The sequence below is a fragment of the Chanos chanos genome, chromosome 12 (genome assembly GCF_902362185.1).
Source record: "Chanos chanos chromosome 12, fChaCha1.1, whole genome shotgun sequence".
In the NCBI taxonomy this organism is placed as follows: domain Eukaryota; kingdom Metazoa; phylum Chordata; class Actinopteri; order Gonorynchiformes; family Chanidae; genus Chanos; species Chanos chanos.
In genome coordinates this window covers 12,487,066-12,508,560 of record NC_044506.1, presented here as the reverse complement: position 1 = coordinate 12,508,560, position 21,495 = coordinate 12,487,066, and the positions used below count along the sequence as shown (strand labels likewise).

Below are 21,495 nucleotides of genomic sequence, written 5' to 3'. Positions count from 1 at the left end.
AGTACTCAGTATGAATGTTATGGTCGACCACAGAGCACCTGCATTTTTAATGCGCCCTTGGGTTGTGGGTTTAATCTCAGCATTGTGATTCTGCAATTAGACGAGAAGAAAAGGGGGCATGTGGCATTTTTACAAGTACTGTTTTTAAAACTGCTCTTAGAATAAGAGTAAATTTTATTTTGTATGAAACTACTTCACATCACAGTAAGTAGCTCTCAGAGTTTCTCAGTCAGGGCAGAATACATGCAACCGTGTCCTCACCGGGACGATGCGTCGTCATATGGGAAGAATATTCTGTCCTGACAGCAAGCTGTGGTATCACCTTATTTAAGGTCAAACTTTTAAAAAAGAAAAAAGGAAAATATATGACAGTGTCAAGCAATGAGGTCACCGTTCTGTAATACCAGACTTGTGCTACTTTTTATATGCTCGCACAGTTTTAATGTGTTTAAATTACTGTTCTAAATACATTTACTTGCCAGGACATTTTTAGCATTTCGCGTAGATTTTGTGCCGAAAAGATATTAAGATCCGGCTTGTAACACTTTTTGTTTCTCCCGAATTGTTCAGCCCCAGTCTGCCCCCCTCCACAGAGGCCAGCGTGGAAGTATGATGCTCAGCAGTTCGGTGGATGTTCCCAGCCCAGGGGGGATGAGTGCGGCGGCAGCCCGGAACGTGGTGCGGAGCTCCAGTATCAGTGGGGCCATGTACAGCTTGGAAAAGAGCCCTGGAAACGGAGGCCCAGACGCGGCAGGCCTGGCCGGAAACAAGAAACGCCGCTCCAGCTTGGGAGCCAAGATGGTGGCAATCGTTGGCCTGTCACAGTGGAGCAAGAGCACCCTGCAGCTCAACCAGCAGGGTCAGTTTCATTTCTCTTCCTTTTCTCTCGCTCCTTTAACTTCGTTGTTTTTTTTTTGTTTGGTTGGTTTTTTTTTTGACCCCTTGTCTTTCACATCTTTCTACTTCACAGTATTTCCTCTCGTACTGCGTTTCCATCAGAGTTACCAGTCTCTGTTCCATATGTCTCATGTCTCATTTGTCATTCTTAGTTTTCGCTTTGCTTTTTTGTCTTTCTCTGCAGCTAGCGTTGTTCTCTCTCATACCCTCCGTTTTTAGAAGTTCAGGCTCAGAGGGTCTAATTTTACTTTCTCTTTGGTCTTTACTCATCCTTTCAGCACTCCACTGTTCTCTTTTCTCTCCTCTGTCCCTCCATTACACCATTCACGCTCTTCAAGCACTTTGGGTCAGCTCGACTTCACCATTGTAAGAACCCCTGTCCTTAACTCATTCTACCCTCTCTTATTCTCATTACCCACTATCTCTGTCTCTCTGTCTCTCTCTCTCTCTCTCTCTCTCTCTCTCTCCTCACCCCTCTATGCTCACAGCCTCTCCTTGCTTTCTTTAACACTCCGAATCTTCAGTCTCCTTTCTTTTTTCACCCTCTCTTAATGGTTTCATCTCTTTGAAAAGATCTCATTTGAGAAAGGAAAATCTGCGAGGGGACGGCTTTGTTCATTTAGAGCAAGCTGTTCCATAGCATTTCAACATATCCATCATGTCATTTCCAACATGATGGTCCAGTCAAGATTGCACTCTCAATAATGAGAGACTTAATCATCTCCTTGTTGGCTATCATTCCTGGAAATGACTTGTCTCCAATTTCTGATGTGGTTTTTCCTCTGCAGTTTGGTGTGGCAGCGTGCTGACGCTTGAATATAACATGTTATGTAGTTTGAACCGAAAGGACGGCTCTCTGTGTTCATCCTGGGGTGCGTTCACGTGTGGTCATTATGCCTTTGTGTTGAGCTGCTGACCGTCTTTGTTTCCATGATAAAACCTACACTCACAGTGATCTCATAAAATGGATTTCATTTCTAGCTTTGCGGCATGGCATGGGACAATCATTAGCGTGTGCTCCCTGCTGTGAGTCAAGCATTTAAGTAGGGAAACCTTCCAGTGATCTTTGAATGACTCACAGCTGATAGTGTGTGGACCTTGAAAATGAATAATGCAGAATAACCATGGCCTTCCCTTTGAGTAATTCTGCTTTGAATATACGTTTTTCCGAGACTATGGTTCTGTGAAAGAGCTCTACCATGTTCTGGATCACTCTTACCTTGAGCTCTCTCTCTCTCTCTCTCTCTCTCTCTCTCTCTCTCTCTCTCTCTGGCACTCTGGTAGCAGGTCTGTGTTATATATGCTCCTGTCGAGTAATTACAGACACACTGTGCTGAAAGGAAGGGCTTTGTTACTCAAAGCATTCTCTCTCTCTCTATCTCAGAGCCAACACTTTCATGCTTTCAGTTAACGCTGTCAGATCAGCAAACACTGCAAAATAACCCACTGGCCTTTGATAGCCAGCAAGAGTAAGAAAGACATAGATCGAGAGAGTGAGAGAGAGAGAGAGAGAGAAACACTTTCAAAGGAAGGTACCTCTACCTCTGATATGACATTGTATGTCTGTTTTCTCACTCATTTTTCATCTTCTTTTTTTATCTCCTGATCTCTCACCTTGAGACTGTGATCTTGTTTTGTTGTTTTTCCTCTGCTCTATTTTCTGCTGTCAGTTTTTTTTTCTCATTAACCTTCATTTTCTCTCTCTCCCTCTCTCTCTCTCTCTCTCTCTCTCTCGCTTTCCCTCTCTCTCTCTCTCCCTCTCTCTCCCGCTCTCTTGCTTTCCCTCTCTCTCTCATGTAAGATATTTATGTTGCAATAATCATTTTTTTTAAATAATTGATTTTAAGAAATTATTTACTTAATCTCTCTTTCACACTGTGTGGAGTGACTGAATGAACATGGATTTATTTATTTGTTATATTGTTTATTCATTGTTTGTTTGTTTCATTGCTTATTCCATCATGACAATGTACCAATAAACGTCTGTTGAAGGTCTCATGCTCTCTCTCTGTTGCTCTGTCTGTCTCTCTCTCTTTCTCTCCTACTCTCTTTCTCTCCCTCTCTCTTTTGTCTAAGTGCTGCTGTTATGGCACAGACAGCCAGTCTCAATGGCCTCTGTTTGTGCCCCATGTCCACTCTAAGCGGGCTGACCTTTTCAGATAGCTGTCGTCTCTCCGGACCCCCCTGTAGAGTGAACACTCCTGAAGGGTGGGGCGGAGGGGTCACAGGGTCGGATGGGCAAAATGACTCACTCGTCTGGGTCATCATCACATCACTTCATTTCCAATCTGCCCTTATCCTGGATGACGGCACCGCTTTGCTTTGTCATTTGGTTATATCCCCAGTCTATGGATTCCAGCCAAGGCTTCTAATACAGCACACTTTAGTATCCTATATAAGCCCAAAGTCCTAGTCAAGCTATATGTGGTCTTCTCAGTAATGTATGGATGTGACCATTCCATATGCATATCAAATTTGACCATATAACTACTTTATTTTACTGCTCTTCAGGAGTATAACTTATATTAGAGAGAGGAAAACATCCATAAGACATAGAGACAACATAAGGAATGTCCAATTAGAGTGTGAAAGGGGAAAGTGAAAAAAGAGATTGTAATTAACAGCAGGGAAAGGTTTATCTCCCCCCCCTCTCTCTCTGCCTGCCAGAGATGACACACAGAGCATATGGAGGAGCCATGCTACCATGCTACGACACGGTGCCTCCATGCTCCAGCGGGACCGTCTCTCTCTGACAGAGGCATCTCTGGCAGACGCCCTGTCGCCATGGAGATGACGAAGGCTGCGGCACGCGACTGTCCTCCCCTTTCGGTCTGATTAATGCACAGCTGAGAACATGCCTGTCAAAAAGAGCTGTCAATATTTTCACAGAGGAGGAGAGACTCTGAGCCTGTCTTCGTACTAATCAAGAGGTGCTCTAAATTTAGAGGTTGTTAGAGAAGGGGAGAGAGAGAGAGAGAGAGAGAGAGAGAGAAAGAGAGAGAGAGAGGGGGGTTTCTGAAAATATCACAGACTCTCTCCAATGTATCTTTTCCCCTCTAACTCCATGTTTAGTAACTTCATCTGGCCCAGAACAGATCAGTATTAAATGTACTGGATGTGATGCAGGTCTTTTGTGTAATGAACTACCTGGGCAGCTTTGAAGTATGCAACAGTGGGGTGTTTTGGTGCTTTAATTAATTCCGAATTGAAATACAACTTTAAATATAACCAAACTCCAAGAGACAAGTTGTTGGAACATACAAAGCCATTGGGCATCGTCCAGAATCTAATCCCTCAATGCGTGATTCATTACACTCTAGAAATTAAGCAGTTACCCTTAGCGTGTTTACAGTATCTTACCCTTCAAAAGAGCACTTGAGAGCTTTGTTTTTAAATTAAGACACCTTGCCTATTCTGTCTTGCTTCACCTGCTGTCGTCAAGGTGTGTCATTAAAATCAATGTGAACCGCTGTTACATGTTCCAGACGACGTATCCATTGATTTATTGATCAAGGGGCAGGTCAGCGGTCGTCACCCTCGCGTAGCATTTTCCATCTCTCTCCCGATGGACACTTCACTCTCAATCAACCCAGCGGGGAAACGTCTCCCTGGGGCATAAGTCGAGGCCTCTCTGATGACAGATGACTTGAAGAAAGATAACGTTAAGTTGTCCTTGGGGTCTCATCCACGTTCCTTACACACTGCGGGTTTGCAGTACTTTACCCTAAATCAATTGTATGCTTAGTAGTTTCAGAACCACGCTCTGGGAAAGTCCATTTGTTACTGCTTTGGTAATGGCTTCAGTGGGAAAAAAATGGATCTCTCTAATACTAATGCTTTCTTCCACTAATGCTCGCTCTAATCATTTCCTGTTTCGTCTTCATAGAGGTTAACACATAGAAGATTCCCCTTAACGATTACATTTGGATTCAGCGGTACCTGACAGGCCCAATGCCTTTTTGGACACTTTATAATCTTCTTAAAATGACTTTTTTTTTTTCAGTTGAGTAACAGGTACATTTTAAGGCCGACCTCTTTGTTCCGAATTTAGCTTTCTAGAGGGTTATTCTTAGCCCGTGAAATAACGTGGAAACGCAGAGTAAGGAGGTAGTGGTGGCAGCAGAAGCTTTCAGCGTTTGAGCTGTGAATCATCCTCCCACTGTTCTCGATCTGTTCTCACAGCGCGCTCTCTTCCTAAAGAGAGACGAAACTCGACGGAGAGGACCTTCACCTGAACGACACGCTTCGGTTAACACTTTACCCCGTCATTCACTCGCAGGAACGCACACCGACACACTTTTACATTACGAGAGAAAAAAAACATGAAAAAAAAAAAAAACGGGATACGCACAATTATTTCCACCCATAGCTGGCGAGAAAGGAAAAAAGAGGATCATTTCTGCTTGGGTGAGGGTGAAACAACTCTTCAGTATAGTAAAGGGCCAATGATTTTCCACCTCGTTTGGTGAAATTTTTATTAATGACAGAACGGGATTTAAATCCATGGGCTGAGCTCAGACTTACGAGTCCAATGGTGCTTGTTCCTACAACATTACCAACCAATTTTATCAGGCTGTTAGCATCAGTGGTGTTTCTTAAAGCATACTCCTCTGAGAGCAGCCAACATGAAATATGAAATTACGTACATGCCTGTCTTTGTTCATTTGTACTTATCTGTGTGTACGGAACCTTAAAATCCCTCCGAGAGACTGTCGAAAAGAAGAAGTCTGATTTTAGAACTCTCTTTTTCCTTACGTAAGGGCCGTGACTGAGTCAGCTATCAGCACATAACAGAGAGAGGCAGAGTCAAGAGTAATACAATGCACACTGAAACCTATATTTATGCTGTGTTGTGATTCAGCCCACAAGCAAACATCAGGCTGTTGTGTGAACAGAACTGATACACCCTGTACAGAAAAAAAAAATCTTCACCACACTGACAGTGGAGAGGGGAAAGTAACCCGTATCCTTCAGCACAGGTTTCTTTACAGCATCAGATGACATAGTCCTGAGTCTGTGGGCGCAGACAGAATTTAGATATGTCAGAACCAAAGCATCAGGGGACATAGAAACAGATTCAAATTTCTATTTTCTCATTTGTATGCTGAATATTAGAAAAAAAAGAGAGAGAGAGAGAGAGAGAGAGAGAGAGAGAGAGAGAGAGAGAACAATATTCCTTTTGCATTTTGTGTTTCTTCATTAGAATCTGACTCATCACGTAAGATTTCTTTTGATGCATTTCGCATCGAGTCGTCCCGTTCTCGCAAACTTGGCATGGGCTTTAGTGTTTGTATTCTCTGAAGTGCAGTGTCATAATGTGTCCCACTGAAAATCTGACAGTTATAGATCTATCAGGTTATAACAGGCTCCCGAACGTCATCTGGATGCTATGCTGTGCGCTTGTTAAGCCTACGCTGTGAGACAGCTGTTTCTGTCTGACACGGCTGTCTGCCCCTTTTCTTTTTTTTTCTTCTGCAAAGTCTGCGCGATGATCTAGGAGGCTATTCCAGACTGTTTATAGCCTGCTCCTTCCCTCTGTTTCCCTTCCTCTCTCCGTCTATCCCTTGCTTTATGTGTTGACTCAGTTGTGTGCCCCGACACATATAATCTCTAACTTGGGTGTCACCGTTTTATCTTCCCTGGCTGCTGTGATGCATGGTGGTCTTTGGTCAAGGCACTATCTCATCCCTGCTGCAATCATCACACTCTCTCTCTCTCTCTCTCTATGTCTCTCCTGTCATACTATCCCCCACTCTTTCTCTTGTTTCCATTTTTATCCCTTTAACTTGCTTTTTGTTCTGATTCTCTCTCGTTAATTTTTCCACCTTTCTCCCTCCCTCCCTCCCTCCCTCCAATTGTGACCTTTCTGTTGTTTTATTCTTTCTCTCTTTCCCAGTCATCATTCTCTTATCTCTTTTCAGTCCCTACCTCTCACTTTTTGCAATCTATTTTGGGCCGGCTGGTGCCTCAGGTGAAGTGTTCTCTCAGTATGGGGCTGTCTCAGGGTCTGGAGGAAACTTTATTATTGGCTGTCTGTCAAAACAGCAGCCACTCAGTGTGGAACAATATCAGATGCAAATTCTGACAGACAAAGGCAGAAATTCATGAAGGATGGACATATGACACACTCAGATTTTAAGACAACCCTTCATTTTTTCCCTTTCAATGCCACGCCCCTTTTCTCCCTGGGTACAAATGTTAAAATAATATCATCTCTCTCTCTCTCTCGCTCTCTCTCTCTCTCTCTCTCTCTCTCTCTTTCTCTCTCTTACCCTCTCTTCCTTCCCTTAGTCTCTCTTTCTTTCTTTGTCTCTGTCTCTGTCTCCGTCTTAGTTACACACACACGCGTGCACGCACACACACACACACACACACACACACACACACACACACTTCCCCTTTATGGTCCATGCCATGCTGTGATACAGAGCAGATTGAGTCTGGGAATGGACTTTAAGAACACACTTGTAACTGTGTAGTGAAAAGCCAGAGAGAGCTAAAAATAACTAGACAAGTGACAACAAGCAAGAGATGCACACAAATGAGACCAAACACAATGAATCATAGAAAGCGAATAGAGCATGTCCTCGTCCAAGATACCGCAGAATAAACAATCATATTATCTGGCCTGATCTTTTCAGCTAAAGCCAGTAGACCTATACCAGTTTCAGGTTAGTTGGTCTTAAGATCATTCAGATTGTTCTCTGAGGTAAGCAGTTTTTCTCTGCAGTGTCACTAATCGCAGTATTGCCACACATTCCAGATAAATGAAAATGTTATTGTATTGAATGTATATGTCCTCTAAAAATGGTGCATTGTTTTTTTGTTTTTTATTAAACAATCAGGTCTTTTTCTTGTGAAAGAATGAATAGATGCTCTTCCACTGACCTCTGTTTTGAACTGTTGTTCGGTGTTGTTGTAGTCATGGACCAGATGGAATTCTCTCTCTCTCTCTCTCTCTCTCTCTCTCTCTCTATTAGAGTATATTTGAACTAATAACAGTGCTTAGCTCGACCCTTCTCAGATGTACGTTGAGAGCTGCTACAGCAGTGCATAGGGGGGCTTTTAACCAATCTGTCTGCCCGTGCCTGCTGCCTAAGAGCAGAGCGCTCTGAGAGCCGTGGTGTGGCTCTGAAAGCTTAAAATTACAGTGTGTGTTTACACGTCTCTCTCTCTCTCTCTCTCTCTCTCTCCCTCTCCTTCTGCTCCTGCTTCTGCTTCTGCTGCGGCACTGCCACCACTCCCCTCCACTTTAAAGCCCATGGGGAGCATGTAAGCATGACAGATGCTGAACTGCTGGTCTGACTCCCTTTTGCATGGATGGATGGATTTATGAACCCATGCCCTTACAATATAAAACCTGTCTGCTTTATCACTTCATCGCCCTTTTTCCACGGTATTTTTTTCTCCCTTTCTTTTGTCTTTTGTTCTTCCATTCCCTTTGTATTTCTCTCTCTCTCTCTCTCTCTCTCTCTCTGTCTCTCTCGCTCTCTCTCTCTCTTTCTCTCTCTCTCTCAAAGGTTAATTTGGAGAACGAGTTGATGAGAGACATTTGTTCCGTTCAATTATCTTACTGTAAAATGTCATAGACGAATGTTTGGATGGTTGGTACGTGCTGTATTTGCAGACCAGGTTCTGAAGACTACACTCTAGAATGAAGATCTCTCCTTCATTCAGTTACCTACGTTAATGAATTATGTATCCCCAGAATGTAACGACCATCACACGCAATCAATTCCATGCACGTTTCACACTCAAGGAACTGGCTGTTATGGCCAATGACGTGGTAGCAGAGCTCTGGCCCCGGCGGACTTGCCATGTAATAGTGTTTGGGAATGCTCCCTCTGGTCTCCAAGCACCCTCAACACTCCTGCATTCAATTTAGAAATCATTTTCCATGAGCTGGCACAGATGCCACGATGGCTACAGATGTCGTTTTAAAAAGCTTGCGTGTGCCACTAATGTAAACTGGAGAGAGATGGAGGTGTTTGAGACGTAATGGCGTCGACAGGAGAGGGACACGTCATACGATTAGGAGCGGTGATATCCACGTAAGCTCATAAACCAGGAGAATAAGATGAGACTGCTGCTACGATGGATCATCAATCCAATTTCGAATCATAATCTCTTGTCCTTTATGAACATTTGTGACTCACCCTGAAGCATTTGATTAGATAGCGCTAACCAGTACATTTAAAGCGTGAGTCTTGAGCTTGAATATGTGTAGCATATAGAATGATCTGTGTATGAATCTGATCTTGAAAGCACTGCTTGTAGAGCACCTTTATTGATCTCTATGGTATCAATTGTCTATGCAGTACTGTATCTGGTTTCAACATTACTGACCTCATGTGCAATGTTGCAGCTGATCTCTGTAGCACTATGGTATCTCAGTGCAGTCGAGTGTCTGATCTATGCAGTACTAATTGTAGGAACAAAGCTGTATTGTCGCTTATCTGCTACAGCACTGTGGTGCAGCACTGTGGTCTGTGCTGATGTTTGTGGCATTGAATACTGGATGGGTCCTGTAGTTGACCTCTGTGTTACTGAGTGTCATGCTGGTGTGTTGCTGTAACTGATCTCTATGGGTCTGATTACTGATGCTCTGTTGGCTGATCTCTGTAGCAGTGATTCAGTGCTGTTGCTGATCTCTGTGGTTCTGTATTTTTGCGCAGTACTGTGACTGATCTCCACAGTTCTGAGTACTGTGGACTCTGCAAATTTAGGAGGAGACGAGCTGCAGCCCTGACACGTGCGCACACACACACACACACACACACACACACACACACACACACACACACACACAGGAGTATACATACATTTTTGAGATGAAGTGTAAGCTCCAATTACTTGCATAGAATAATATACTTAGTAAGCCCAAAGACACACACGCATATGCACGCTCACACACACACACACACACACACGAACACACATACACACACTGACTCATACAAACTGACTCATGCTCTAAACCTTGGCACAAACACATGCAGGCAAACTAACATATGTGCAGAGTGTTGAGTGAAAGAGCTGCCAAAAACACTGATGCATTTCTCCTCCTATTCCTTCTGACTCTTCCCGGCATCCAAAACACATCTCATTACCATTCCATCTACTTTCATCTTTTTACCCCAGCTCCTGCCCAGCTTGTAATATTTACAATTCCCTCTGCGGTCATAGCTAAGCGTAAAACTGGATGGGGGTAATTCAATATGGATTAAGCTGTTTTTCTGTAAATAGCATGAATTCATCAGCGTAGCTGGCATAGACAGATTATGATATTCACAGGATTCATGCAGCTCTGAGAGAAAACTCGCTCGAATATTCGACCCGTACGTCGACTGATTCTGACTGTCGTCTGTGTAGCGATGTATTAGAGGTGCACAGATGGAGGATCTGGCTTTCCCTTTCCTGTAATTAACCCCAAAGTAATTGTCCTTTATAACTCAATCATATGGAGAGAGATCCCCTCCCCTTTTTCTCTGCCTCTGGGTCATTATTCTATCATGCATGCCCTAAAGGTTGCCTTAACGCAGGCTGACATTTAGCTACTGTCTCATGACAAATGCGGATTTAATAATGAGTAGCCTAATCTTCCATCTCGGCTCGAAGATGCACATGATCCTAAATGCTATTCCAGCTGATTGGGGTTCTTAAAATGAACCTTTATATTCAAATTGCTAATATGTTTACATCAAACATACCCAGAGCTTCCTTTTTTGGCATGATGTGTTATGACAGTGTGTTATTGAATGGATTAGCATCTGCTGAGTGTGGTTACTGTTTGATTCTCTCTCTCTCTCTCTCTCTCTCTCTCTCTCTCTCTCTCTCTCTCTCTCTCTCTCTCTCTCTCTCTCTCTCTCTGGAAGAGACTTCTTTATGTTTTCCTCAGTTGGACAGCATAGGTTTAGGGAATGGGATGGGCAGTGGCATGGATCCAGGGTTGGACGGGCATCAAGAAGAAGCATTAGGCCCAAAAACATGTGCACTGTATATGAGGACTGGACCACAGGGTCAGATTTGGCATTTGGCTATAGCCTCGTTCAGTTCAAAATGCTAATATTTGTGTGTGTGTGTTTGTGTGTGTGTGTGTGTGTGTGTGTCTGTGTGTCTGTGTATCTATGTGTGTGTGTGTGTGTGTGTACTTACAGGTTTTGTTCAGTTTTTGTTTCTGCACGTGCTGCGTGTTGGATGGGTCAGTTTTTCTCTTGGTTTTATTCTCTTGCAGACACATGAACTCCAGTGCGTCATATCACTGAACAGTTCTTATGGTCTTTAAGTCCATAGTCACCGACCTTTGTTTAGGACACAGCAGCGTGTTCTCAGGTGTAAGGAGATAGTTACGGCATGTGTGCTGTGGGAGTGTGTATAGATGAAAAAGAAAGCTGAGAATGAGCTCTCTGAGGATGTGTTCTCTTTGCAGCCACCAGGATGAGTCTGTTTCTCTAATATTATGCCTCTGCCTCTCCCTCCTTATCTTTGAAGATGAAAGGCTTGTGTTGATATACATCAAAACACTGGAGAGCTGCTGCTGCCACACACACACACACACACACACACACGCACGCACGCACGCACGCACGCACGCACGCACGCACGCACGCACGCACACACACACTCACATTCAAATCAGTCTTAGACCACCCCTCAAAAATATTCTATGAGAGTTTCTATGAGAGTTATGTGTTTCTTTTAAGTGATGCACCTTTTTTCCAAATTTGGACAGGAATCAATTGCCAAGTAAAATATATTGGCTCCATCAGTAACTGCTTGGTTACTGTTGCTATGCATGGCACAATGTTGCTGTTGCAGCTACAGCCAATAAGCAAGTCAGGGAGACAGTAGGCTCTAAAAACAGCAATCTATATAACACCCAGCAAGGAGCAGGGGATACGCGCCTCTCCAAATGTCAAGGTCTCATTATTAGTTTTCAAAACGCGTTCAGTTTGATTTGCTGTTTTGAACATCTTCTATGTATTAATGTTTTATGGTCACTATCATTGAACACATATTTAATGAAATAACTGGAGCGAACATTTACGAGGCTCTGAAAGAGTACGTGGGGACATGTAATTGATATAGTTGATGTAGATATTTACTAAGGGATTTTTGAAAAGGCGTGTATGAACACGTAAGTGATACAGTAAGTATCTGATAGGCTTAATGTACACACTCTTCACATCTCTCCCGCTACACTGCATCCTTAACCTCCGCATCTCTCCCCATTCTCTCTGCTCCTATCTTTCTTTTCACATTTCCACCTCTCTGCCTGCCACCCCCCCACCTCTCTGTTCTTGTTCTCTCCCCTCCAATGTACTGTCATCTATGTGGAGGGAAGGGGATCAGACCTCCTCGAAGCTTACATAACAACAGCCTGCCAGAAAGAAATAATCACACACGCACACCATGACGTATGGATCCTTCCTATACGTGTACACACTTGCTCTTACAAAACAAACAAACAAACAGAAACAGGCACACACACAAACACACAGACACACACACACACACACACACACAAGCACATTTTCCTCTCTCTCTCTCTCTCTCTCTCTCTCTCTCTCTCTCTGTCCCCTCTCTGTCTTACATTAAGCACAGGCATCTGTCTTCATACATTGTATAAACAAACATAATCTGTAGTCCAAATATTGCCTTATCCTCCTTGCTACTGGTGGGGCACTGGATGCACTGGTGGCCAGTAACAGTGGGACTGACTGTAAATGAGGAAAACTGTGTGGAAGCTTCTTTCTACAGCAGTGTAACAGTGACCTAACCTGGAATCCGTCGCTGCCGTTCATGACTCAAACCCTTGGTAAATCCTCTGGGGATGGTATTACTCATCAACAAGTCAAAGGGGACCGTCTTTAATTAATATGAAATAAATGGTTGTCTGCAGTAGGGTTTCTCTTCACACGTTACATAACTGAGTTATTTTTGCTGCATTGGTACGACTACAATGTCAATAATTCTATTCACTTCATCCACTACATGCTGTTTGCCATAGAGAGCATGTCAACAGACACTGTAGTTAAACGTCAATAAAGCCAAGCAAAGTGGTTGTGTACTGTAAGGCCAGCGTGAACTCATTCCTTTTATGTTTTGGTTAATGTGCTGTTAGGTACAGATTTGGAAGCACATTCATTATATGTTCCCTGCCGCTGTGATTTGAATATTTCATTGTGGTGGGCTTGGAGGTAGTTTATATCAAATGTAAGCTTGTTACTCACTACTTCCTTATGATAGTTAGATGGTTCTTGTGGACGAAACAGCATGTTGACCACATCATGACCTGTCCTTGGCCACGGAGTCCCCACAATGGCTTGTCAGTGCCTTTATAGCTTTCATTTCCACTAACTCAGTTACATTTAGTAGAGGAGCAAATGAAATGCTATTAGGGCAGACATTACCTTTAGGAGAAAAAGAGAGATGTTGCCTGAGTGTTGGCTGTCTTATATGTGCGTTTGGCCATTAAAAATGTATAATAAAGCATCTCACGTTAGAATATTGTGTAAAATGTGTGTTTCTCGGAGGAATAACAGATTATAGGCTCTGTGGTGAATTTTGCACCTCTCAGTACTCCAGCCACATTTTGGGAAGACTGACAAAGTGGAAATATATCAGAAAGAGAGAGAGAGAGAGAGAGAGAGAGAGAGAGATACAAAGCTGTGGTACAGGTGACTCAGAGAAGAACAAAGTTGTAGTCAGGAATAAACAGGTGATATGCAACAATAGGGATCTACAGGGACATGACAGAGAAAGAGTGAAAAACAGAGAGAGAGAGAGAGAGAGAGAAAGAAAGAGAGAGAGAGATGAAAGGGCAGAGCAGGAGAAAGAATGAGTGTGAGGCGAGAGAATGGCTATCTTGGTGCAATGCAGACGGCATTGCCATGGAAACGGGTGGAGAGAGAGAGAGAGAGAGAGAGAGGGAGAGAGGGGGAAAGAGAGAGAGACAGGGAGCAGCTGAAGCTGGAGGATTAGAGGGGAAAGTGAGGGAGCACTGCGGAGCCCTGTAGCCTCCTATATGCTCTTTGAGGGTGTGTATACAGGAGAGGGAGAGAAGGAGAGTGAAGAAAGGAGAGGGGGTGTAGTGGACATGGGCAGAGTCAGATAAGTGTAAAACCGGACATATTACTGGTAGACCCTTATATTACAGAATGTTTCCTTCAGTAGCATATTAATATAGAGGGTTCATTTGGGTAAGTTATCAGCCATATCAACTATAATTATTTCAAGTATAATTAAAGTCAACTACAATTAAAACAGATAAGTATCAGATAACACATATTGTTTGATTTATGCTAAGGAAAGGAGGAGGTTTTTGCTGGTTTATGAAGGAACCTGAGTTTTGTAAGTGGGTAAGCTTCGGTACTGGGGCTTGCTGCAGTGCCCTGGATCTGGAACACAGACTAATATTTCATCTGTGCCGTGTGATTGATTCTGCTCTCTGTGCAGTGATAGGAGCAGCAGAGTCCTGAGTGTTTGACTGACAGTCACTCAGATTCATGATGTGATAAAGCTGTTTGTTGTGGGAACAGCTCCATTTCCCTGGGAGATCAGGCTTAGAGTCTTCATTATAAATCCAGCACCGTTATGTGCCCTGCACCATCACTCAGTAATCCATACCCCCTTTTTTTTTTATGATGACGACAGTGACAATGATGATGACGACAATGAGGATGATGATGATGATGATGATGATGACAGCAGCAACAATATGTTGGTGACAATATGTCCAAAACCATGCATCACTAGTTTCGGTGATGTTTCTATATTTCGGGGTCTTGTTTTGTCGTTATGACAGTAATGTCAGTTTGTGTGTGTGTGTGTGTGTGTGCGCGCGCGCGCGTGCGTGTGTGTGTGTGTGAGTGTGAGTGCGTACATGTGTGTGTTTGGGTGTCGGGTGCAGTAAAACTGTCCTTTGTCTGTGAAGCCACAGGCACCCCCCCCCCCCCCCCCCCCCCCCCCTCACACCAGCAGTGTTGGCTCCCACACTTGAGATATTCCTGCCTACAGTTTTAAAAATAGAAACTGTGCACCCTACTGCTCATCCATTGCACTCACTCCCCCCCCCACCCCCCACCCTCTCCCTCTCTCTGTCTTCTCTCGCTCCCTACCTCCCTCCCTCAATGTCTTCTACTTTCTTCGCTGTTTCTTTTTCTGTCATAGCCCTTGTTCCATCTCTCTCTCTCTCTCCCTCCCCCTCCCTCTGTCTCTCTGTCTGGATCAGTAATGCTCATTGTCATGATGATATGAGAAGTGAGCTGTTATGTGTAACGTAGATCTCCTGTGGAGATGAAGGTTCTAATGAGTCCTTCACTTTAGGCATGAATATTAGACAAACAGGAGAAAACAAAGCCTACGAGAGCCAGAAATACAGCCTGAAATGAAAGACTTAATGTCGTGCATACTTTTATGTAGCCAAAAGAATGACAAAGGTGAGGAAGCTTTTTCATTGGCTGTTTTGAACACAGTTAAAATGGGTCTGTAAATGGGTCCACATCTTATTTATAGATGATGATATTTTATCTGCATTTCATTTAACTAAACATGGCCTAAAAAGTCTTTATTTAAAAAAAAGTTGTTTAATCTGCAGTGACAGTCCCACGCTAACCACCTAACCACCCACACAAACACTCTTAAATAAATACACCCCAAAAATATCTTGCTAAGTTGTGTCTTGTTTGGTGATAAGAATGTATTTTTAGTCTCAGGTAATCTAAAATGTCTCCTCTCCATGCTATCCGTCTCTGAGATTTGCCTGTTGCCACAGATACCAGACGGAACGATGTCTCTGGAGTGTTCATGGCATTTCCCCCTATGGGAGACACAGTGTATGGCTTCTAAGAAGAAACACAGTGCACAGAATTGTTTTTCATTGCCATAGTGTAGATTTGAAAGAACAGATGTCGGGGAGAATATGTTTGCATATATGTTTGCGTTTCATTGTTTGTTTGTGTGTGTGTGTATTCTTTGTTTTTGTTTTTGTTTTGTTTTGTTTTTTTCTAGATATGGTTAATGAGTCTCTATTTAATGTTTTTTTGCGTTTGTGTGTAGGTGTCTGGTTTTTCTGGTAGTCACTTTCTGTGTGTGTATCGGCGTGTTCTGTATGGATGGGACTGTGTGTGTGTGTCTGAGTGCATATGCGTTTGTGTGCAAGTCCTTGCTTCTCACCTCTCACCTAGAGGAGCAGTCTGGAGACTGTGTGCGATGGGTCATCTCTGCCTTGTGGGAGGGAACATCACGTGCAGACAGCAGACAAGTCCTTTTAACAGCTCCTGCCCTCAGCTCCCTCTCTCTCTCTCTCTCTCTCTCTCTCTCTCTCTCTCTCTCTCTCTCTCTCTCTCTTTCTCTCTCTCACTCTTTCTCTCTCTTCTCTCTCTCACTGTGTCCCTCTGTGCCGAGCTCTTTAATATTTCATCAAAGTATCCCAGCGGACGGCTTCACCTGCTGCTCTGGTATTTACAGTGGAACTAGGTAGGGATTGGAGAAGATGAGAGGAAGAGAGGGATGGAAAGAGAGGGATAGAGACAGGGGATATGGAGAGATGTGTAGAGGGATAAAGAGAGATAGAGAGGGAGAGAAGGTATCAGAGTAGCTTCAGAGTAATGTCCCTTTTCAGTAATGGAGATCCCACTGATTCTGACAGTCACCCTGTCCTGTCCACTGGAGCATTTACAAAGTGTGTGGAGAAGGCACTGAGGTGACCTCTGAGTATGAGTTACATTCTTTTGTGTGTGTGTGTGTGTTTGTGTGTGTGTGTGTGTGTGTGTGTGCGCGCGCGTTTGTCTGTGTGTGTGTGTTTGTTTGTGTGTAGAATCAATAGAATGATGACTATTTTATTCCACAGGATACAGAGCTCCACATATAGGCCTGTCCCTGGGGCGACTGATTGCAGTATAGCAATACCATCAGAGTAGTGCTTACAGAGACTGAGCTGACTGAGTCCCCACCCCCCCCCTCTCCCTCCCTCTCCTTCTCTCTCTCTCTCTTTCTCTCTCCCCCCTCTCTCTTTCTCTCTCCCTCTCCCTCTCTCTCTCTTTCTCTCTCCCCCTGCCTCTCTCTCTCTCCCTCTCTCTCTCTTTCTCTCTCTCTCTCTCTCTCTCTCTCTCTCTGTGCTGACCATCTACCCTGATCAGTCAAACTCTGCTGTCTTTATATGACATTTGTTGGAGCATGTGGAATCATAACCAAAAGCATTTGACTTTATGAACACATTGCTATAGGTAAACAAATGAAATGTCATTTTCGGTGTTGTTTTTCAGTGTTTTTATTCAGGTTTCTTCGGCTGCCTGTGTGTGTTGTGTTTCAACAACAAAATTCTGTGTAAAACAAAATAGTTGGCAGGAACAGAAATGACAGGAAATTCAATAAGTGAACTTATAAATCAGCCAGAACTGTCAGGCACTCATCTGATATTGTCTACAGTGCAGTAACTTCTAGTAATATGCTTCCAATCTCATTAAATACTATTGGGCACAAATCTTCCATAATGTCCTTTAAATGATCACCTTATTGAACATCTTTGTGTGTCTACTTTTCTGTACCATGTTCATCCTGACACTTTTTTGTTGTATTTTTATTTATTTATTTGTTGTCTTTGTCTTTCTCTGTTGCAAGAGTCATTATAATTTCAAAACGGCCTTAAATGGTTCTACGTGTCTCGTGGTTCTCTCGCCCTGAAGAACACCGACATGCAGTTGGGGGGGGGGGGGGGGTGTAGCATGTCTGAGCTCATTTTAAAGTCTTTGTCATATTTCAATGATCACTGATAGTGTTTTAGCCATTTGAATTCACAGACAAAGACAGGCATCACCATTATGCAGATTTGATTTTTATAATTCAGATTCAGTTTAAAAAAAAAAAATCTATTCAGAGGTATTAGTTTGTGACTCATTCTGTGAAGATGAGTGGTTTTAGCAGGAGGCATTTAACTGTCAAATGGTTGAGTTAGAAAGTGGTTTACTACTCTCTCTCTCTCTCTTTCTCTCTCTCTCTCTCTCTCTCTCTCTCTCCCCAACATCCAGCACTGTGGATGGAGTGCCACGCTCTCCTCTGTCTCAAATGTTAAAATATTGTCCCCTGCAGCTGGCTGTTGCTGCCTGGCTGAGAGATATATTATTCTGCATTAGACTGCACTGGGCTGTATTTGCCTATGTAAGAATGTCTATGCTGATGTACTGTCCAGCACCTCGCTCCTGTATTCATGCATAAGCCTTCCTGCTAGAGTGCCAGTTCAGAGTATTATCCCAGTCTGATCCGAGAGCCGATTATCAAGCCATCATTATCTGTTCTAGCATTCTCTACATCACCTTCAAGGTGTTTTTTTTTTTTTGGGCTGACATATTCAAAACATCCTCAGGCCAAATTTTCCCTTTTCTTCCTCTCCTAACATCATCAGAGCTGCAATATCCACTCACACACCCCCTTTTCTCTCTCTCTCGCTCTCTCTCTCTCTCTCGTCTCACTCTCTCTGTCTTACTCTGACTCTCTACTCTCTCTCTCTCTCTCTCTCTCTCTCTCTCTCTGTCTCTCTTTGTCTCACTCTCTCTGTCTGTCTGTCTGTCTGTCTCTCTCTCTCTCTCTCTCTCTCTCCTTCCTGTTTTCCATTGCTCCCTCTCTTTGGCTCTGGTAGTGCAGTCGACACACTGGGCATTGGCTGCTTTGCCACAGCAGACTGTCACAATGCAATGCACCCTTGGTGCTATTGGCATTTAGAAGTGTGTGTGCGTGTGTGTGTGTGTGTATGTGTTTGTCTGTGTGTGTGTGTAGCTGAGAACTGTTGAACATCTGATGGAATGCCTTAGTATGCTTCCTTGGTGAGGAAAGACAAAGATGAATGTAACTGATGGTTGTCGCATTTCTCATCTTTCTGTTAATTATAAACGTAAACTCCTGTTTTTTTTTCGTTCTTTTCCATTTTCTTAACATATTCAAGAATTAACTATTAAATATTTTATTTGTTTCATTGATCACATCTTATAAGATGTATGTAGCATTGAGATGGTTTTTCCTTTTTTTTTTTCAGATGGTTCTCAGTAGGGCTTTAATAGAGTCATTTATTCTGCTCACTCTTGGCTGCTGTTTGGTCAGAGTATGTCAGCCAGACGCAGCAGCTGTAAACAAGAGAGAGCTTTGCTGTGTCTGAGCACAGAACAGTTTATGTTACTTATCCTTTTAATGACTCCTCATATTAAATATGGACAGAGTCTGCTCTACCTCACACTCACACTCACACTCCTGTTCTTTATGTGTGTGTGTGTGTGTATGTTCGTGTGTGTGTGTGTGTGTGTGTATGTTCGTGTGTGTGTGTGTGTGTGTGTGTGTGTGTGTGTGTGTGTGTGTGTGTGTGTATGTTCGTGTGTGTGCGTGTGTGTGTGTGTGTTTGTGTGTGTGTGTGTTTGTGTAGATGGAGGGACAAAGAAGCTACGCAGCACTATTCGGCGGAGCACGGAGACAGGGATTGCTGTGGAAATGAGGAACCGTGTCACGCGGCAAGGCAGCAAAGAGTCGACAGACGGTAGCACCAATAGCAACAGCTCAGATGGAACGTGAGTCCTTCTCTCGTAGTGCTTCTAATGGCTCATTTTCATCCAGTTTTTCAATGTGCCATCCTTAACTTTCAGTGGCCCATTCACATGTAACCAAGCTTATTTCTTCTAATGCGACACAAATTTAAGCGATAAGACTCTGTACTCCAGTGCTTCATTCAGGACTCTCAACATGGGTTAACTTTTGGTGATGGAGGCTCATGACCTTGTCTCTCTTCTCATAGGTTCATCTTCCCTACCACACGCCTGGGCCCAGAAAGTCAGTTCAGTGACTTTCTGGATGGCCTTGGCCCCGCCCAGATAGTAGGACGGCAGACGTTAGCCACACCTCCAATGGGTATGTTATATTTAGCTCTTTTCCAATTCAACCTGAGGGTAAAGCCATTTCAAATCAATATTAAGTCATTATATAAAACCATAACATCAATGCGTATTTCTGCTTCATTCATAAAATAACAACATTCTGCCTGTGTCTGTGTTGAGTCTTGTTATGATCCACTGTCTTTTGCCTGCTCACGCTTAAAATGATCACTAAGAATATTTTTATATTGAAAGATACAAATATAGTTATACAGAGGTCAAGTGGTTTAGTCTCAAGTGTACATCAGCACATATTAGGACTGAGCACTGAATATCAGCAGCTTCCATGTGTCCTCTAGTTTTTGAATATCCAGCCCTCTGTCTCCATCTGCTGCTCACGACTGGAACTGCAAGACAGATAAACTGTATGAACTCTTTGATGAATTCTTTGGGTACAGGTGATGTGCATGTAGGAGTAGTAGACAGAGGAGGTCAGATAGAAGTGGAGATTAACCAGGCTCGAGGACTGATCCCTAAACCTGGTTCAAAGAACGTTCCAGGTACGGCTTTACAACGCTCACTGCTCATATATCTGTTTGGTGCACTAGTCTTTCACAGTCTCTGAACAGAATGAATAAGTACTAAATTCAGATGCTTCCCTCTTGCAGCAACATATGTAAAGGTGTATGTTTTGGAAAATGGAGCTTGCTTAGCCAAGAAGAAGACCAAAGTGGTGAAGAAAACGCTGGATCCCACTTTCCAACAATCACTGCTGTTTGATGAGAGTCCTCAAGGCAAAGTCTTACAGGTAGAGAAAAAAACCCGTTATCTGTTCATCTATAATAAATAAGTTTTATAACTGATTATATTCAGAAAAATGACACAGTGAAAGGATGCCTTTTGATTTGGTGAGTATGCCCAAAATGTGTTTGCGAAAAGCAGTTATACTTAAAGGGTATGAGATCTGTTCTAATGTACATAAGCAGTGGTTAAGCATGTAAAATACATCAGTCTGTAGTTATGGCTGAGTGTCCCTGTGCACTGTTTCTCACTGCCTTGCTCAGCCGTCCTCCTCCTAACCTCAGACATGTTTTTCATAGGTGATTGTGTGGGGTGATTATGGGCGCATGGACAACAAATGCTTTATGGGCATGGCTCAGATCCTTCTGGAAGACCTGGACCTGTCCTCAATGGTTAGCGGCTGGTACAAGCTGTTCCCCACCTCCTCTCTGGCCGACCCCAGCATAGGTCCGCTGACGCGCCGGCTCTCCCAGTCCTCACTGGAGAGTGCCACCAGTCCCTCTTGCACTTAGACATGCCCAGGCCTGCCCTCAAAGCCCCGCCCCTCCCCCTCCCCGACACACACACACACACACATACACACACACATTCGTATCCTCTTACTGCTCCCAGTCAAACACAGGCTCCATCACACATAAATATACATATTCCATCAGGAATATTTTTCCATTTCATTTTATCATTATATCACAGGTTCTCCCAAAGCTTCAGAGGTTACTCTCACACCTAACACACACATGAATATATACCATATACTCTTACAGATATTAATATGCACTCATAGAGAGTAATTAGACAAATGGAGGAAGAGGGAATACTTGATACTGGAGTGGAGTAGAATGTAGCTAGTGACTGCTGTTCCATGAGTCTCATATGAAACACACACACACATACACACACACACACACACATACATGCACATTGACACAAATAATCATTCTTA

At 43.3% G+C, this 21,495-nt stretch overlaps 1 protein-coding gene across 1 annotated transcript; it reads left to right on the top strand.

Annotated features, from left to right (window-relative positions):
* Nucleotides 1-609: 609 nt before the first annotated feature.
* rims3 (regulating synaptic membrane exocytosis 3) lies at nucleotides 610-21,064 on the top strand. Its single transcript, XM_030789441.1, has 6 exons — nucleotides 610-859; nucleotides 19,310-19,451; nucleotides 19,676-19,788; nucleotides 20,210-20,311; nucleotides 20,420-20,559; nucleotides 20,852-21,064. The coding sequence occupies exons 1-6, from the start codon at nucleotides 610-612 to the stop codon at nucleotides 21,062-21,064; spliced, it is 960 nt and encodes a 319-aa protein (XP_030645301.1).
* The last annotated feature ends 431 nt before the right edge of the window (nucleotides 21,065-21,495 follow it).